At 34.4% G+C, this 21,559-nt stretch overlaps 1 protein-coding gene across 1 annotated transcript; it reads left to right on the forward strand.

The window, feature by feature from the left end:
* Nucleotides 1–734: 734 nt before the first annotated feature.
* On the forward strand, nt 735–7,440 carry LOC120343068 (heat shock 70 kDa protein 1-like). The gene is made up of 10 exons (XM_039412146.2): nt 735–895; nt 1,113–1,242; nt 1,554–1,660; nt 1,749–2,003; nt 2,153–2,276; nt 2,711–2,864; nt 5,414–5,561; nt 5,889–6,059; nt 6,475–6,672; nt 6,954–7,440. Exons 1-10 carry the CDS (start codon nt 830–832, stop codon nt 7,068–7,070), a joined length of 1,470 nt encoding a protein of 489 aa, XP_039268080.2. The 5' UTR covers nt 735–829; the 3' UTR covers nt 7,071–7,440.
* Nucleotides 7,441–21,559: the final 14,119 nt, after the last annotated feature.

A 21,559-nucleotide genomic window follows, 5' to 3' on the forward strand; every position in this document is an offset into this window, starting at 1 on the left:
TAGGAATGTTAGAAAATCCGCTTTTTTGCGCCAATAAATGTACGCATCACGTTTGCTAAGTACCGTAATGCCGCGTTGGAATACCGATCATAAAAACGACTTGGAACTGCCTGCTGTAGCTTGGAATTCCATGGAAATTTGAGATAATTTAGATAAAATAAACAACTATTATCTGGTATTTGATTTTGTTCATTAGCGCATAAATTTCACAACATTCGGAGCTTTTAAAAATCACGCTCCACTTATACGTAGTGCAACTTACTGATATTGTCTATGAACACCATCAAAATTTATAAGGACGTGTGTATTTCTTCCCTAACTTGATACTCACCAATTTTTATGAAATTTATGAACCAAGTTTTATGAAGACAATTTAGCCATTTTTGCGTGTTATTGTGGGCTGGATAAAATGACGTCGCGGGCCGGATGCGGCCCGCGGGCCGTAGTTTGGTGACTCCTGACTTCGACTAATTATCTCACTGTTTTGTTAATGTATGGCGGGTCATCGATTTGTAACTCGTATACGCTGCTGAATGAATATTAATTTTTACTACAAAATAACGTGAACCAAAAGATGAACTAAAGCTGTTTCAGTCCTACTCAGAAAATTAAGACTAAACTTTGTTAATGACTAATTGACAGTGTAATCAACCTTGTCAATCAAATTTAATTTAGGGTATCCTTCTCATTATTTAACAGGGTAACCATATTAAAACAAACCCTTTGTTTTTTGATGTGGGTAATAGTAATATACAACTTTGGTACATATATTGCTACATTTCTAATTATGAGTATCTGAGACCATCTGCATATTCAGATTGACTTGAAAATGTCGGTGATAGGAATAGATCTTGGGACTACATTATCATGTGTCGCTGTTCTAAAAAATGAAAGAGTATGTATTTTTCTTCTGTAAATTTTTGGTCGTAGAATTTTTACTAATTTTGGTATTTTTTAAATTACTCGCACTTTTTCCAATGAAAAATAGAATAGGCTTATATATGAAATTAGAACGACGTAATTTACTCGTATTTAGCAATTAAGAAAATATGCAAGCTATTCTTTGGACGAATTTATCAAGGAATTAACATAGTACATTTACCCTATTGTAGATTGAAATTGTACCAAACAATGAAGGCGATAGATTGACTCCATCTTATGTTTCTTTTTCTGGTGACGAAGTCTTGACGGGAAAAGCAGCGAAATACGACATGGATTTTAATCACCGAAATATAATATATCGTGAGTAAATTTCTCAAACGTTTTCAAACGTGCGTTCATAATATGAATAAAGATATTAAAATTATTTCATAATGATCTGAGTTGTGTATCTGTACCCTATTTTACTCCTATCTATTCTGAGTTGTTAATGATATAGTTTTAGTTAACTTATACTTTGAATTTCAATCTATCAACTATCAATTTCTTTTTTTAATCTAACCCAATTATTTATTTATATATAAATAGATCTCCATAGTTTGACTCCTAAATATCTAAGAATTTTAAAAAACAATTTTCTTTTTTCCAATTTTAGTAATTAATGCATTTTTTAGAAATAAAGCGCCTGATTGGAAAGAAATATAATGATCCAATTCTACAAGGAGATTTGAAACTTTGGGGTTTCGAAGTAATTAATAAAAATAATTGCCCTATTATTCAGGTAACAAAAGAATGATATCATGTTGTTATGATCGCATTTTTTACACAATATTAATATTTTTACAAAATATTCACTAATATTTTTCAAGGTGGATTGCAATCATGATTTAAAATTATTCCACCCCGAACAAATTAGTTCAACGATTCTATTGGAATTGAAACACGATGCCGAGACATACATGGGGTCAACAATCACTGACGCCGTGATCACAGTACCTGCTTACTTCAACAGCGCACAACGTAAATCTACAAAAGAAGCTGGAAAAATAGCGGGTCTTAACGTTCTTCAAATATTAAATGAACCAACAGCTGCGGCAATTGCTTACAAACTTCATCATACACATGTATGTTTTGATGGAAGTATTTAAAATAATTTAAAACAAGTAATTTTATATTAGCTAACAATTTTTATAGATATGTATGTGGAATTGAAGGATGTTTAATATTAATCCAGTAATTAAAGTTCAAAACATTGTATATTTTGGTATTTCAGAAACATAAGGCATGTAATGTTTTAATATTCGATCTCGGCGGCGGAACATTTGATGTTTCTGTGATTACCATAAGAGGTGAAGTGTTTGACATCAAAGCAACAGGAGGAGACGCCCATTTAGGAGGTAATTATTGTGTTACAAGCACACTCTAACTGCAAATAATTTAATTAAGTAATACATTGGAAATTGTACGCATAATATTGTAAAATGACATCAAGTTTTTGTGAGCTTTGTGCCTGTGACCAGACGTAATTCAGAGATTGTTGGATAAAAATAATGCTAATTATTTTATGAAAAAATTTGGGATAAGAATTTGAAATATTAATATATTCTAAAATTAACAAGCAAATATACACAAACTTCATGTTTTAGATTTTGCATGAATCGTTTACATAAATAAGGAATTTCTACTTTCAAATATGGAGCAGTACTCTAATAACCTCGTTAGTAAATTTAGTAAAAGTAACAAATGTGAATATAATTGCAGGTAAATTAATTACTAATCTAGCAGTAATTAATTCGCAATTTTAATTATACAAATTTGTAAATTCAAACAGGTGAAGATTTTGACAATAGAATGGTTCAATATTGCATTCAAGAGTTCTACAGGCAAACTGAAGTTGATTTGTCCAAAAACAAGAGAGCATTAAGTCGCCTAAAAATGAAATGTGAAGATGCAAAAAAGAAGTTGTCGGTCTCTGTCATAGCAAAGTAAGTTTATGTCGGTATTCGTTAAATACGATTTTAGACTAATCAGCAAACATAAAATGTAACAAAAATAATTTAGGATTTTTAAAAGTTCAAACTGAAAAATACGTCGATGAATATTTTATTTATTTTGTGATTAACATGGTCAATATCTCCATGGTTTTTTTTGTAGTTTTTGAGGTGTATCATAATTTAAGCCTAATACTCATTCCGCTTCGTTTTGTTACTTCAATTGTTTTCTGTCAGAGCCGACGTTTATTAAGCAACCATATTGGTAGACACTGTCACAAAAAGCAAAAAAATAACCTTTAATTAATTTTTTGTGCCACTTGTTCAGTAATTGAATTTTAGTTAGAATTGTCGTCTTTAACTTGTTTGCAATAAGAAGAATGCAATCGAAAGTGAAATAAACTCTTGCGCAAATATGAAAATACCATATAGCATAATTTTCTAAGCCGTACGCTTCTAGGCGCCACTTTATTTTTTGCAGTAAATTGATTAGTTCGAAAATAAATTTAATGACTAAATTTTTAGCTTCCAATAATCTCAACAACAAAAACCTCAACAGCATTTTCTTATGAAATATTTGGGATACATTAATTGGACAACAAACAAAATACTCCAATAGGCGGCTATGGCGTCACCATAAATTTGAAATTGCAATCAATATCAATTTTTTTTTACACTCTCTAATAAATCATAAGGTAATCAGTTTCCTGTTGAGAAAGCTCATTTTTAAAACAAACCGGCTTTGAGCGAAATCTTCGAATTGAGTATGTGTCCATCAAAATGCCCCTGTTGAGTGCTAATACATGTCTGCCCAGCAAGTATCAATGAATGCAGATAGGTGTACAAAAACTGGTCATGCGCTAGGTCGTAAATATCAGCGGTCATTCCGATTTGATTCATGCGATGATATATAAACAACCATCCTAAGAGTATATTATGCCTAATTAGTTAGTCAATACCAAAAAAGAATTGATTACTTAAATTTATACTCAGGTAATATTTTTTACCCATGCCATCGTCTTGATAAATTTATTTAAATTAGAACATTGAATAAATATTGACTTTCTTTGAAAGTCGAAAATTGGGTTAAAATGATAATAGATTTGAGAGATATTTTCCTAATTAATTAGTACAAGAACAATATAAAATTGAAATACTGTTTGAAATTCTTTATTCTGATGATCTCCCGTGCCCAATACCTACTGTAGGGATGGGACGAGTCCGGCATTACAGAGATTCGACGAATCCGAGTAATAGGTCAAGGACTCGAATCGAATCTGCCGAGTCCATGACGTCATAATGAAAAAAAACAGAAAAACGTGTTTTTGACCATGCTACACATCGTGCGCTCACAAACATACGTTGTAGCTCATATTTTTTGCACTATGGTTCCGCAGATAGCTGTTTAATCATTTTAAATATATATTTTTTCTCTTTTTTGGCGGCCATAATACAAACGTAAAAGTGGGTCAATGTGCGCCTTGGCTGTGAACTGGATTTCCAGCCCACCTTGCGTCAATTCTGGGCGGCTATTCAGAAAATCTTACATGTCAATATGAAAAATAAAAAGCTTTCGACTACAATGCTTTCCTAAGATCCAGATAATTCTAGCCGTAAATTTACTATTTCATGTGCGCATAGGGTAGAGAAATGCCACTCATCGTCAATACAATGTGGTACACCTGCTTGCAATTTGGTAGTTCATGTAAACGTTAAACTCTCAGCATGCTTTCCATTGCCTTTTTAGCGAAAGGATTGCACGCAATAAACTCGATTTAAAACAGGTATTGATGAGATTCCCCATTGGGTTGATTCAAAGCATGTTTCATTTTTACGCGAATCAAACACTCAAAATTATTGCAATAACACATATTTTATTGTGTACCACATGTATACCAAATAGGATAGATAGTTTGAAGGCGACTGGCGCAACATCATCACTAGCGATCACTAGTTTTCAACTTGCCTTATATTATCTGGATATCTGTCGTCGTTTTATTAGGAGTGTTTATATTGCACACGAGGGATATTGTTAAAGATCAAACCTTGAATTTTAACTAGTTGAGGTGTGTGTTGGGATTTATAGAGGCAAAAGTACAAACATAGGCGTAAATTAGTAAAAACAGAATTGATTATGGACTCGGTTAAAATGACGTGGACTCGAAATCGAATCCGAGTTCAAAAAATGCCTGAATTCGAATCGATTCCGAGTCCGAACCCGGTCCCATCCCTACTAGGTAGACGTTGCTAAAATGTGATATTGGACAAATCAAATATTTTGAATAGAAACGGTACAATATTTCAGTATAATTTTTTTAATGAAGTATGTGAATTATTTGTTACAACAGTTTTTATTATTATTCTACTATTTCTGAAGAGAAAATATTTATTGACTACATAACTTTGCAATTAGTTTACTTAAAAAATAACATTGCTCGTCATACTTTTTTAATGTCTAATGATGATTTGTGAAACACGAAGATAAATCTTCGAAATGTTGCCATGAACATCCTGCATGTAAAATTTAAAACTTCTATACGCAGGATTAATGTCGACAGCATTCACAGTGGCATTGATTTTAAAGCAACAATTAGTCGAGCAAAGTTTGAAGACATCAACAATGATTACTTTGCTAAAACACTTCATGGGGTGCAGAATACATTGAACCAAGCAAAAATGACCAAAGACAAGGTTTGCAACACATTAAAAACACGATATCTTAAAAGCAAATATGAAATAATATTTTAAAATGTAAAAATATAAAGTCAAATATCTCAAAAAAAAATATCTTGGACGAATGTTACAAATTGATGTAAAATATGTATGTCATTACAAACCAAAGAAAATATTTTTTATTTTTAATGACAAATAAATATAAATAATTATATTTTTTATATTTATTTACTGCATGTTTTATCAACTATAGTTATTTACATTTTAAATACATATGTAATTGTGCTTTAAAACAAAGGATTAAAATGCTACTTTTCTTGATAAACCCTTTTCACAAAACTACAGATAGATGAAATCGTGCTTATTGGTGGGTCAACACGTATTCCAAAAATTCAAGAAATGCTGAAAAGGTTTTTTAATGGCAAACAATTAAACAATTCTATAAATCCAGATGAAGCAGTGGCTTATGGTGCTGCCGTATATGCTACAGATCTAATAAAACAAAAATTTTCGGAGGTGGGTCCAATTTTAACAGATAGACAATTATTTCGCCAATTCAAAGTACTTAGTTAAATACTGTAATAAACATTCAATTTTCCATATTTTTCGTTTATTAAGAACATTCATTAGAAATTTTCTGGAATATTTAAGTTTTGAAATTCAAACACGCGAGTTTAAAGCTTTTAGATCAAATGAATTGTCTTTCTATCGTTTGAGTTTATATTGATCACACTGTTTTAAACTGGAAGGAAGTAAATATGCAAAATCTTAAATAAATTTTTGGGTATTTTATTTTTTATTAATTTTTTTCAAATATCGTTCATTATTTGTCAATTTTGTTCTACAGGACTTGACCTTCTTTACCTAAAAAAATTTATCATTTGTATTTTTAATACGCATTAAATGATCATGAATTTGATACTTTCTTAAGAGGAAACACCTAATGGAATCAAAGATATTTGATGAAAGACTAGAGCAACAAAGAGAGGCTCGACAAACTTTTGAATATTATATTTCTGATATTAAGCAATATTTTACCTGTGTTGGAACACACAAATTATCGTCTTATGAGACACAACTTATCTTTGGTCGGTGCGATAACGAGTCAAATTGGATTGAGGAACATAAGGTGAGAAATATTATGTGTTTAATTCCACTGTCCTTGAAAAGAATAATTAAAAATTTTCATATTGACGATTTAACTCTATGTTAATCGTTTGCACTAAAACTTTATTCAGTTACCCGAGTGTGCTATCTGAAATATACTAGCGTCCACAAAACGCCGGTATTTAGCACTTTCATTTATAATTCTCAATATTAAGGTGTTTTCTCACATACTTTCCGTCTATAACGAAACATTTGAGAAAAAAATTATTGGTTTATTATAATTATAATTGTATAACTTTTTAGATGTCAAATATAGGCGAATTAGAAAAAAGACAGCTACACCTTGAAGAATTTGTTCGACATGTGATTTACATCATAAGAAAAAAAGATAAGACTCTATCAACTAGATGGTTTAATTAGAGACCTTGGAGAAATCGAAAAAAGATTTGGCATAGAAACAACGAGTGAGATTTGAAACCGAAAACGATTAAAAATAATTCAATATCTTTCAAATATATTGATAGACTATGTTAAAAAACATATACCCTTCTTACCCTTGAATTCTAGAAAAATCAAATAACACTCATATATTTTTTCAAACCTGTATGTTGGTCGCAAAAGAGTATTTCGTTTTGCTTATACGCATTTATTATTTTCCTGTTTTATTTTTATTACTTAAAGTCAAGTTTTACTATTGTTTCTATTTTTATTTTATTTTATAGGTTTAATATCATTACTAAATTTATTATGATAAATTTTATCTGCAGGTACGTAGTTTTATGTTCGTGAAACTGATTTAATTAAATGTTACCTTGTATCCATTTGTGAAGTTAATTTTCAAAACATTGAGATGTTCATATAAAGAATTTTTATTATATATTTACATTCAATCACGATTAGACTAAACTTGGTATTGGCAAAGAAAACAATTTTTCAAAAATAGTATTCATAATATTATTTGAAACGTTTATTAAACAAATTTGATGTGATAATGACAAATAATAAATGTAAGAATAGTAATCGTACTTCACTATAAATGTTCATATATTCACTATTTTAATATACCGCTGAACAAAAGTTTTCTAATGGTTTTATATTCTTTAAATAATTTTATTTAATATAAACAGCGGTTTTCAGATTTCCCGATAAATGCAAAGATCTTTCTTGTCAATAGTTTAATATTGTACCCCTTTTTAATATATAACAAACCAAAAAATGTTTTCTGTGATATATTGTTGGTATTTGATGATTCAAATATAAATATACAAATATAAAAAAATATATATACTCTTCATTTCAAACAAGAGATATATTTGACCCAGTAGTGATCAAAATATGTTTTTTAAGGGAAGATTCAATTAATGCCAAAGATTTTGTCTGAAATAAAGAGTCTGAAATGTAAAACCAAGCAAGGAGACTGATTCGGTTTTCAATCTATTAACGTAAATTTGGAGTAAATGACAAATATATAGCTCTTTCTGTACAAAGTGAAAGAGATATATTAGGGAAACAAGTGAGCGCTTAAAATTTATTTGACGCTGTCAGTTTGTTTGTGGGGACGAAGAATTGAGCTCAGACGTCCTTGGAAAATTATTTCTGGGCAAATAAAGTGGAGTTGTAAAAACATTTCTATCTGCAAGATTCAGTAAAATCAAAGTGAAATCACTGTAAATCATGTGAAAAAGTTTAAAAATAAATATTTTACAGGAACGCTTTGTGTATCATATTAAAATACAAGCTTGAAAATACGAACTTAATTCATAAATTACCTCCTGGTAATATACCATTTGGATGAAATAATTCTATAGAGAAATTCTGTAAATGATATGACGGAAACAATTAACCTACGAAGTGAAGAGTGCCATATAAAGCAAACAAATGAGCACTTTAAATATGGCACAGTAATTTTGTTTGCCAAGCGTACAAAGCGTAGACGCACTGGATTCTTGTTTTTCAGCAAACAATATGGATGTCCGCAAACATTACAGCAATAAATGATTAAATTACATTTTACAAGATTCAGTAAATTATTTTTGAAATCATAGTAATGGGACTCGATGTGACATTACGGCAATATCATCTCGCAGTTTGACTAAATGTGCAGAGAATTTCTACCGTGTAACTGCTGTAGCATACTTCACAGCTGGAAAGTGTTTTAGAGAATTAAATATACATGACCACGTATTTTCCATAATATATTATTAGAGGACGCAAGAGATGTAGGTTTCATCACTATGTCTGAAAAAGATTATAGTGGCAAATTTTTTATTTTGAAGAAATAGATACAGAATCTGAGATGTATAGTTGTTTGCAACATTAAATTTGTTAGGTGTCAAAATGAAAAAAAAAATCATAATTTTGTAATATTCTTATCATTGGAAATTTATAGTCTTTGTTTTGCTACCCCCAAGTATATTTTATTACCAACAAACTTCTGAACCAATTTTCTTTTAGAAATATTATCTATGTACAACTGTTGTTCAAATAGTTTTTTTCAAGAAATATTCAGTAAAGCTGAAAATGCTATGAAGATTTATATTATTGTTCACTATTTTAATGAAAAGTTGCTTTCGTTTTCTAGTGCAACTTCTTCTAAACATTCTTTTAAATGAGTATTTCCCGTACTTTAAAGCGATTTGCAGTAATATCCGCATTTTATATACATTTCACGTACATTCACCCACAAGCGTACATTTACCGTTGCTTTGGCTTTCTAGAGCAATTTCCCCTAAACATAAACTAAATTGAATATTTCCTGTACCTTAATGCGATTTCCCGTCATTCCCGCTTTTTGTGAAATTTCCCGCTTTTTAGTGAAATTTCCCGTAGTTCTCGTTATTCCCGTAGTTCCCGCATTTTAATTTTGGCAATTTCCCGTCGTTCCCGCAATTCCCGCATTTTAGTGAATTTCACAGTAACTCCCGTCGTTTCCGTTTCCCGCATTTTAAGGTTTCCCCGCAGAAAAACCGCCAACTCAAAAATAACAAGAGCAACTAAGATATAACTGCCGTATATAATATCGTCTTATCAAAGTCCAAAAGTCTGGAATTCGTCAATTGAACGAAAAATTAGGGAGTAGAGCAACAAAAAGCCGGCGCGTGATAATTTAGTCGTTTGATATATATCGCCTGATTGGCTGCTCTCCCTTACCAGTGTGCACGCGCAATATCGACTAGCGCCACGCCTCCAATGTCGGTAATTATTACAGACATTTGTCGGTGTATCGGTTTACCGACACCATTTTTCAAATTTACCCCTAAAATGAAGGCAAAATTTACCCAACATTTCTTAGAGTGTAGACGAAACGTGCATTTGTTACGTAATAATATGATATATCGGACTTGCCCAGCCACAAATAGCGTTTGTCTATATTATCGTACTGTACATTGCGCATGTACAGTACTGAATTCTTCCTGTTTTAAGACACATGCGCTGCCTGAATTGAAACTGGTTCAAGGCAATTTTCGGGGGTATGTTATTAAATTTACCCGATCGACCACACGAGACGTGGCGATCGACGGGTTGATCGCGTTCGACGTGTTGGCCACCTCTGGTATATTACAACGCACAATTTATAAATATTCGTTAAGACCTTTCAAATTTGTCCTTCAGACCTTCGAGTAAAATCCATGATACGACACATATATAAATTCGAACTATCGCCCTGGCTGGTGTCGCATTTGGGCCTTGAGTTCCAAATTCCTGGCAGGGAAGTCATCACCTACGTGCATCCGCCCGGACCACCTTACGTTCGACAATGCTCAATTTTAATCACCAGCACCAACGGAATTCAAACTTGTGCGTTTAGGCAAAGTAAGTAGTGGTGACTTGTATTACATTCCTAACGCTTATAACGATGTTACTACGGAGGTGCAGTAGAATTATAGAATAGGATAAACCCATCTAAAATACAAAATTGTTATCACTTACCCGAAACTTCTTTCATATCCTTGTGTAGCATGACGATTTCATTTCCATTCCAATAGCCAGCTTCTTCGGATACCGAAATGGTTGCAATATGTTACATATGCTATATATTAATCAGTGTCCGGAAAATTCGCCGTAGGAAATCTCGTCGCAGGAAATTTCGCCGTGTAGGGGAAATGGCAACGGTATTTTGATGTAAAACAGGTATATGTGATAATAAAAAAACAGTTAGGTTTATAGGGTTGGGGTTAGAGTATGCTCTTAAGGAATCTTTTTGAAATAATGCGATTTTTCATGCGGCGATTTTTCCTATGGTGCACACGTAGAGAGCGTCCTGACAAAAAATACCGGTACGGAACGTTCAGTGTACAGATAACTTGTAACGGAGTGACGGGGTACCGTAATGGGTTTATGGGTTTTACCAAAGTGAAAAACTCATCATCACAATTGAAATAAATAGCTTAACTGCAAAATGAACAACTAAATAACAATGGGGTGGGGCAATAATACCTATTAAGGTCATAAACATATAACTAATCTAAATGCAATAACCCTAAATAACTATAACAAAGTCTAACGGTTATATTAAATTAAACTAAGTCATACGCAACCTACCACATTGCAACATAGTCAAAGAATCCTCCTTAAAATGGTTACAGTCAGCAAAACGCATATATTAATCAAAGATGCGTGCCAACTTAGGCAAGTCTAGCACGTCTCGATGTGACATCACAAAAAGGGTACACGTTAATAAAATTGAGCAACGAGATTGTGACACTTAATGTAAACAACCTGGTAACAAAATGGAATTTGATTATTAGCAGTCCGTAATAAAAAGAGATGACTATTTGAACCCAAAATCTTCAAGCTGCGGCGCCAACATATTTAAGTACTACGCTCATATCCCTGGCCTAGAATTAGATCATCGCATCCATTTATATTTTATCATCAATTCATTTATGGTTGAGCAGTTAGAGAACTTGAAGTTTTCAAATAGTATATAATGAATGTGGCAAGCGATACGCATTTTAGTAACCCGTTTCCAAATTTTGAAAAAATAACAAGCTTACCCGGCGACCATTTTGTTCAATTTTGACTGTCTTCAGAGTAGTTTTTTAGCACTTTGGGCCCGGTGGTAATTTCTAGTGAAAATTAATGTAACCCTTATTGTTTCATAGTCTTCTTTCAATTATCATTAGTATTATACTCCTATTTATTGTATGTCTTTCTATCTCAATTGATCTTTTTGTTAGCATTTTTTTCTTAATACTTGTGTCGCTACAATATTTCATGCACGACGGAAATAAAATATCTGAATCTGAATCTCTGTTCCCGTAAAATATTGGCCAAGTTTTTTTTGTGTGTGTGTAAAATCAGAACAACCAGAATAGCTACAATCAAAAAGTGGAAAACTAAGTCCACGATCAGTCTTAGCTTTTTTCGCACGATGTTCTTTGTTTTGCGAAGGCACGAAAAATTTTGATGTGCTTAGCTGTTGTAGAGTGTTTACTCAGCAATATTAAGATATTTGTGAAATTGTATTTGTCTTTTGAATTTTTAAACTTATTGCAGCTAGGCTTCTAAGATTGATCATCCATTCGGCGCCTCGTTTTTAGCGTTGAGAACTTCGCGTCTCCACTTACCACTTGTCAAAACCACCGGTTAGAGATCCTCCGAGTTTTTAGTCCAAAGTTCATTAACGATTGAGTTAAGTGCCACTGTCGGTTAGATTGATACAAGTCCAAGTCTTTTTATTTAGATGGAATCAGAAGGGTATTGTTAATTTTGTTATTAAGAAAAATGCCCTTTTTCTAACTAATTAAATCGAATCAAAGTTTTAAATATTCATTAGTGGTTGATTTCTATATTTGTCAAATTTCATGTGTGATGATTCATCCGATATTTTGATGTTTTTTCATACGTAAGATCGCCTTTTATCAATTATGGGAACTCTATCTTCCGTCACGTGCCCATTTGGATAAAGCGATCTTGTTGTTCGTGATACGATATGTTTCATCTCTGTCGTGGATCGAAAAATCATGAAGTTACATGAAAAAAATGTATTTGGTGAAGTAAATGTTTCAGAGGTCATAGTTTTGAGTGTTATGGAAAAATTCCTTTTCATCATAGCTGTGTAAACCTGCGATAATTACGAATCGATCGAACGAACCGGCTCGAAATTGATGAATATGGGTTACAATATTCATTTCGAGGTGTTTCCGTCAAATGCTTTATCAATTTTGTCGGGCTTCTTCGACGACGTGTTCGTCCAATGCATAGATAGTTCAATATAGAGATTTTGGATTGTACTTTTTGAAAACATTAAAATTCTTTTTAGATGCTTAATCTCACCCATTCTCGTAGACTGATTTATATCACGCCTGTAACACGCCTGGTTTATATTAGGACCGATGACCGAACGTTCTAGAAATTGCTCTGGATAATTATCGCACTAATCAACGACGAGCCAGCCAAAAGGTTTGTTGTCAGATTGTACCAGGGGGGGTAGAAGCAGTGCTTGATTTTGTTTATATTGTAATTACAAAGGAAGCGTATGCAGTATATATAAGCTGGTATTGGAAAATAGAAAGGATAATGGAACAGTTTTCTTTCGTGTTATTATTTCGCACGGAAATATATTCTTGTTTCCTACGTAACAATTTTAAAACAAATTTATCTTTTGACATTCAAAACCGGTAATTAATCGACGCTACAGGCTGGTATGGCGTAGTCAATGTTAGAAGTGTGGCTGATGCGTTAGTTAGCTTTCCAGGCGATTGGTGTAAACTAGCCAGTGATGGACTGATGCGAATGAATTATTAATTAGATCAAATGCGATGGGATATCAACTCATTTTATCCATCAGATTTATATGGTTCTAGGAAAATTCGTCGCAGAAAATGTCGCGGAAGGAAATCTCGCCTCATGAAATTTTTCCACATAGGAAAAATCGCATTGTTTAAAAAAGATTCGTTATTTAGGAGCATATTCTAGTCTAAACCCAGCCCTATAAACCTAACTGTTTTTATCACAAATACTTGTTTTACAGCAAATTGCTCTTGCGATTTTTCATATGAGGCGAAATTTCCTGCGGCGAGATTTCCTACGGCAAAATTTCAAAACTTTGATCGGATTATCCTATTTTATTATTCTACTTCACCGTCGTACGTACATCGTAATAAGAGTTTGGATTTTGCAATCCAGTCAACCACTGATTAATCTAATTGAATTAACAAAATCTAATTTCATGAGTGCTGGTAATTATGTCCCGCAGCGTTGCCGAGCGTAAGGTGGTCCAGTTTCCTGGCTATCAAGCGTTTGGAACTCATGAATCAAAAGGATATCCAGCCTGGATGGTAGTTTGGTTTATGATATAAGTCTGATTCTATGAATTGGCGGTTCAAATTTGAAGTCCAAAATATGTATTAACTAAGCTGTACTTTGCAATATAAAAACAGTTAATATTAGGAAAAGCTATATTCTTTATTCTGAGTCATTCTAAAATGTACTCCAGTTCGATTTGGCCTTTTCCCCAGCACCGTGAAAATAATAGTTATTTATTTTCTAAAAAATAATTAAACACGAAGTGAATCTGCGAATCGTTTTGTTATTATGTTGTTGATGTTCTTCTTCTTGTTATACTTTTCACCAATGAACTAATTGCTTCAAAATTCAGTGGAAGAAGATTGTAGTTTTTACTAGAATTCTATTAATTTCATTTGTGAGTACTTTTATTTCATCTGTAATGCGCTGTATAATTTTTAATTATGCGAACACGTTTTTATGATATCGTGGCGACTGGTACCGGTAGTGTATTGTGACAAATTGCATACCCGTCCTACGGCATTTTGGACTTAGTGTCATTTATAATTGAATATTCCTTTCTTGTTATACTAATGATGAATGGTACGATATCAGATTTGGAGTCTTTCCCAAGATTTTTATTTGTTATCATGAGTTGACTGAGGTTTCTAAAAAGATCATAAACTTCATCACTTCAGCCTATATAAATATAAGAAATAAGTAAGATTATTCATACAAATGCTGGTGGATAGTGGCCCACCAGGTCCATGCATTTGGAACTGCTGGACTGATTACCAGCGAGTTTACACGAGCAACTTTCAAATCTACAGCGGTTCTATTTTTTATATGCTCTTGCACTTTAAGCTTAATACCTTATCATTTCCAAAATAGAGCGATAATGACAAACTCTATAAATTTTAACATATATCTAACAACAGTACATAATACGACTGAGTCTGAGATAAGAATCGCAACTCTTTCCATGCATCTTTATGTTATTGTGGGTATGTTTAGGAAAACGTCAAATACAACATTGACTTGGAAAAGATAATTTTAGAAACTACAAATTGTTAAATCGCTTGAGTGAAAGTGAAACGCCATCGAGATAAATATATTTGTTTACTCATCCATTCCAAGCAAAGAAATGGATTGTTTTATTTTTATTTCCAGGCAGAGAAAATTGCTAGAAAATTCATTGGCCAATACATGGGAACCTAGCAAAGCAATAACCCGCCGCAGACCATATTGAGAGGAAACAGCAGTGGCGGCGCGTGGTCATTTTGATAACCGGGGCAAGCTACTGCGGGACCAAGTCACCCCCATCTACGGGGACAGGATGAGCGCTGTAAGTTCTCCCATCATTTTATGAGTATAAAAACCATTCCATCGGTAACAACCAATCGGCAAAAGCGACAATTTTTAACGATAAGAAAGTGTCTTTAAAACCGGTTTAAGTCAAGGTATTAATAAATATAGACATAGTTTATTTTGAAACCTCTTTCAAAAGGAAAGGCAATATTTACCCAGATAAATACAATGACATATTAAAAGAAACTTCGGGAAAGCAGACAAAACCTAAAATAAGGTTTAAAACGTTACTATGAAGAATGGAAAGTTATGCAAAGATAAGGACATGCGTCGCTCACTCATAGATATATATGCTGCTAGACTTCTACTACTTGAACATATATGCAACACGCCGCGGTTTCTTGGAAGCAAAATGCTCAATAACGCGCTGATTAAAGTCATGCATCCCAGAAATAACGTCTCTGTGAATGGATAAAACAGCCAAGGAATTTAATCTATCTTGCTTCATTGTGTTTCTGAGATACGTTTTAATACGCTTCAGCGTGCTGAATGTTCACTCTGCGTCGGCGGAAGAAATAGGCGTCGTCAAAATGATGTCCAGAAATTTTGCAGACGCCGCAAAGGTAGTTACTAGAGTGTTATCTATGAGGAACCCATAGAGCGCGCAAGTTGATGTGATGATCAAAAAAGTTTGATTGGTGTATATACATCGCAATTCATTTTCCAATTTACCCACGTTCATCATGGGGTAAAATTTGGAGACAGTAGCCAACAAATGGATGGGAAATTGACGTGCAAATTTTGAAAATTTTTTGGCGTTTATCAAAGAGAACGCGGCAAGGTGTTCAGTGCGCAGACGATCGCCTAATTGATTCACCAGAATGTCACAGCATTCCTTTGCAGACAAAATCAAACGCTGCGTTGTTTGCCCGCGGCGTAAAGAGCACTCCATGTGTCGTCGTATTTTATTGTTTCCCGGATACGAGATACAGCATCGCAGAAGTCTGAAATACGCGACTGCACAGACGCTCCATCCATTAGCCTTGACTGCAATGCGCCGTATAATACATCCACGTGATAGAATATTATGGAGAAAAAAGCGAGAAAAAATTAAAACTCACCATCTTCTAGCAGACGCTTTAGACCTGCCGCCTTCCTCACAGAGCGTTTCTCCCAAACCGGAGAGCTCTGAATGCCATTGAAACACTCAATGAGCTCAGACCTAATTTCGGACACGCCCTGCACCACGCGTGATTGGAAGTTCCAACGTGTTGGTGCACAAGCTGGGAGACGGCGGCTACATATCTGGCGAAGGAGGTCAGAGCGCTTCGGCGAAACGGAAAAAAATGAAGAAAACCCCGAAACATTTGCAAAAAATATACGGACGAGAGGGGTATCAAGACACATATTTTTAATAACGAGGTTAAATTGGTGTGCATAACAATGTAAAAAATGCGCATGAGGAAAATCTTTTTTAATATAAACTTGAACACCATGTTTTGACCCACTCATGACTGCCGCGCCGTCATAAGTTTGAGCTATCAATTTTGACTTCGCGTTGTAAGGCTGTAACACTTCTTTCAGTACAGCCGATATCCCGCAAGCCGTGCGATCAACGATTGGTACAAAGCTGTGAAATCTCTCGGTAGGTTTACCATCTTTCACAAACCGAAAAATCACAGCCAGTTGGGAAACGCACGTGATGTCAGTTGTCTCGTCAGACTGAATCAAAAGGAACTGGCAATTCTCAATTTCCAGAGCCAAATGTTGTAAATAAATTTTATACATTGAGTCGAGCAAATCATTTTGGATATCCTTAGATGTCCCTTTCGAAACAGTGGCGGCATCAAGATGATCTCTCAATACTGTATCTAGGGATGCGGTGTATTCCACCATATCCAAAAATACCCCTCTATTAGAAGAGCCAGCCCGTTCATCGTGCCCACGGAGGGACAGCTCGTGACAACCAATGAACTTCAAAACATCTATCAATCGACCGAGAACATGGCGGTTTTTCTCGACGTTTTGGTTGTGCCGACGAATAGAAACCGCGCATCCTTCATCTAACTGTGCTGCAATATTAACATTTCCGAATGTTCGGTATTTTACTGCATTGTCCAGATGCTCCATAGAAGATTGATGATCCCTGGCACGCTCGGAAAGATGTTTAAGATCTCTAAAACCAAATTTACACCAACGTGAGTCACGGGCGGTAGCAAAAAAGTAGGCAATAAAAACAAAAAAGTGCATTTTCGTCCTCGCTGTAACACAACCATTCGTGTTTTTTATACCAAGTTTCTGCGCAGAATGTACGCCGACGCTTTCCTCCGTAATGGGATTGTTCCAGTGAACAATTCTTTGGTTGATAAGGCCCAAGACGTTGTACCTCTAATTTTTGTTCCAGCGGCAGCTGCGAAAACGGAGTGCGAAGTAGTGCATCAACCTTATTCATTATGAGGTCTAAGGCTAAGAAATGCGAAGCCGGAAAGAAGTGAGGAGCTCAAAAGGAATGTGGAAAATCGAAAGCAAATGAACTAAAGGTCTCTAACTGATTCAAATAGCGAAACAAGCGACAAAAACGAAGGCGAGGAAACTATCAACTCTTCAAGCAACCAACGAACGAGAAGGAATGCGTGAATATTTCAACACGTTGTTGTAAGAAAGCTCGGCATTGTGTCGTCATAATTTCGGGGCTATCCCCGATCGGCCCCGATGATTTAGTAAAAGAAACAGAAAACAAACGAGACAAACGCGGCGAGTGGAAGATAAAAGAGAGAATACGATATACAATGAGCAATCGGGGCAAAATCGGCGTTCGGCGAAGGCTTTGCGAGCGAAAAATGAACCATGTCGCGAGAATATGGCTAGTGTAGACAGTCTGTGCAACCGATATTGAGGTATTTTTCGAATATTTTTTATTATACCGAAATAACAACCGTTGGCCCTATTGACGCGCCGCCACTGGGAAACAGACCAGTCATTATGAACGACAATCTCCAGCTAAATGTGAAACTCGTACCACATGTACATTATGATAGTCTGTTTGCAACTCAACCTTTGCTCAATTATACTGATGAACAAAATAACGAACAGATCGCTCAGGTGTTCTCAGACCGGAAAGCATACACTGGCGCTCAATTAATCGAACGTCGTCATCCCGGCTGAACAGTTACTTCAGAATTGGCAAAAATTTCTAGACATACGTTAACTACACTCTCGCACAAGCACATACCAGTCACTTTGTTGCGCCATTCTCTGACTCGCAACAATGCTGCGTGATTAACTCCAGGTAAACACATGTTGATAATAAATGAAGCACAACCGGTGTTAGCAGAACGATGTAATTTGCCGACGTTTCGAATTTCTACACAAAAAAACTTCATCAGGGCATGATATGGAAAGGGCACAAGTGGATATATATAGAGCAAGAAAAAGAAAAAGAAAAAAGGAAAAAATGAAAAATTATCATGGCGTCAACTCTAATCTAAAAGGATGATTCAAACAAAAAGGGAACTATTCAAACAATGATTTATATACAGGCGGGAAAAGTGTGGTTTCTTTGTCATTCATCGAATTCTTCTCTTCATTTATGTGATAAGATTCGAGAAATAGTCTTCTCCTGTATTGAGTTTCTTTTTCTAGTATCCTGCTGTTTTTCCAGTTGATGCTATGGTTATTAGAAAGGGCGTGTTTCGAAAGGGCCGACTTGTCAATTTTCTTCTGTTTAATATCTCGTAGATGTTCCTTGCTGCGAGTTTCCAGGCTTCTTTTGGTTTCTCCAATGTAGACTGAAGAACAATCGCTGCATGGGATTCCATATACAATGCATATACAACGCATATGCATATGCTAGTTACGAAGCAATTGACTTCATACCTCAATTGTCAACGCTACCTCGCGGCGCGAATTGCGAAAATGAGAATAATGTGCTTTTTTCAATGTCGCACACAAACCTGATAAAAGCGCAATTATTTACTTATTTCGACTCCAATCTGAGTACAAAATTCCAACACATCGTACGCGATACAGTATAACGGACTACAAATCATTTTGAAGCAAGCTCTTTCATTCCTCATAAAGCCTATCATCGCCGGAATATACCTAATTTTATTTCATTTATAGCTATTTTGGGGAAGAGAACTAACTATCATGGTTATTTGGCGTATGTTCCCTATTTTAAAACATAGTTTGTCAAATACGAGAACACATAACCCACAGGGCTACTCCATTACCGACGGGAGCAAACGTACTTCTACCAGATATGAAACTAGAATTAATATGATAGATGTCAAAACCAAAGCGACTATACCAAATCACATCTAATTTATCGTAGACTTCATTCAAAATATTTATAACGACTCGTAGCTCTTTTATATATTTTTTTATTATTGGTTTATAAATGTTATGCTCATAGCCTCATACCATTATTTCCTTATTTTTCTATGCTTCTATGCTATCTTCATATTTATACAACACATATAATGGCTCATATCCACAATATTCGCATTCAATTAAATATAATTTTTTCTCATAATATATAAAGATATGTATACACCTTTGCGGTAATTATATCGCATATACTTCATTAATGGCTTCCAACCATTTCTCTTTTCCTAATTTTGTCCTATTTAATTATCTTTTTCATTCGCCTCCCATATCTCACTATTGTTTGTTTTCTGTTTGTGAAGTTTAGTCATGTTCATATTTCACTTATTTTATTGCTTGGCACTAAAGCTTCATACAAATCCGTTAGAGGGAAGGAAGAACAATGGCAGCCAGTACGTTTTCTGCAAAGCTATGAGAAACCACGTGAAATGCGATGGTGTATATAAAATTTTTACGTTTTCCAAGTTTCTATAATGAAAACAAAGATTAAGAGCTCTGAAAATATCATTTATTTTATAGAATAGTGAAAATGTGGATGTCAATCATAAAACCACATGCATTAGTGCAAAATTTCTCAACCAGGGTTTGCAAAAATTAGGTATTTTTGTTAAACGCTACAAGTCGAAAAAATGGATTAACAGTAATTCGGTGCTGAAGATTGAATACAATATTCGTACTTTTATTAAATATGTTTTTGTAATATATCAATTCAGTAGTTAACTGCGGATCAGAGAAGAAAGACAGTTCCTCACTCTAAAGCACGGATCGACAACCTTTAGTTTTGAAAAATAATTTGACATTCTTTCAATCGAACTCAAGACAACGAGCTTCGAGTCTCATGCGGAACCGCAGCCTGGGATCGCTGCTCCAAAGGCATAATTAGCGATATACGAAGCACTATATGCATAAGGTTTTTATTTGTTCCTTTCCATACCGTTATTATGGGTAATGCAACAATGTGGTCCAAATATTATCTTTGCATTATGTTCACTTCAGTGGTCAACGATGCCCTCAAATCGCTAGAATAGGATAAATTCACATATTTATACCGATCGCGAAACCGACTGCTTAATCATATAGCGAAACGCGGCCTCTCGTCCGGTTAGCAGCCCATGTATGGTATAGTATTTGTCAGGTATTTGTATGTAATTTATGTTATATTATGCTATATTGTACACTACACTAAGAAATGATGAAGCTGCCAAAGCTTAAAGCCCACTTGCAACAGAAACATCCACAGCATGCGGATAAAAAATTGCCTGAAAATTTTCCTTAACATAGCACTGTATTCAGGTTTCCGACGAAGTGAGGTTACCAATAGCTAGACAAAAATGCCCCATACACTACAAGATACGAAGATGGCAGAGTTGATTCTAGAAAATACCAGTGCTAAGAAAATTTAATACAGTTGTCGCAATGTAAGGTTTTTTGAATACATTGGTTAGGGGTTAAAAAAAGAGTTGGAAAAAAACACTAACTTAGAGGTTGTTTTGACAACAAAAGGCGACATATGCTGTTCACAGGACAACTCCCCTCATTACATTTGGGCGTCTTGGTTACGGCCGAAACGATTACGATAAAATCATGTGCAACTTACTGGTCTTCTTATTTTAACATATTTAGAGATTTTTATACACAACTTAAAAGTCATGGCAACGTTCGCCTGCTGTACATATATTTATGAATTCCAACAACATACGGCGATGAATGACGATAAAACAAAATTTGAATAAACAAATTAAAGTACATGAGCAAATGTCTCGTTTCAATAAATGAGCAAATTCAACTAATTTCGGATTGCAAATGCTCCCGAGACGATATTAGTGATCTACTTTCCATTTTTAAATTTATTATAACCAAAGTATCATAATTTTTTTCTGCGTAACTTTGATTCGAAATACTGCTTCATCTGTAATTAAATTTTTGGCGTGTTTAAATTTGCATTGACGGTATGTTCTGTTTTCGTAAAGCTCAATAAAACACCA

The sequence above is a fragment of the Styela clava genome, chromosome 3, assembly GCF_964204865.1.
Source record: "Styela clava chromosome 3, kaStyClav1.hap1.2, whole genome shotgun sequence".
NCBI classification, from domain to species: domain Eukaryota; kingdom Metazoa; phylum Chordata; class Ascidiacea; order Stolidobranchia; family Styelidae; genus Styela; species Styela clava.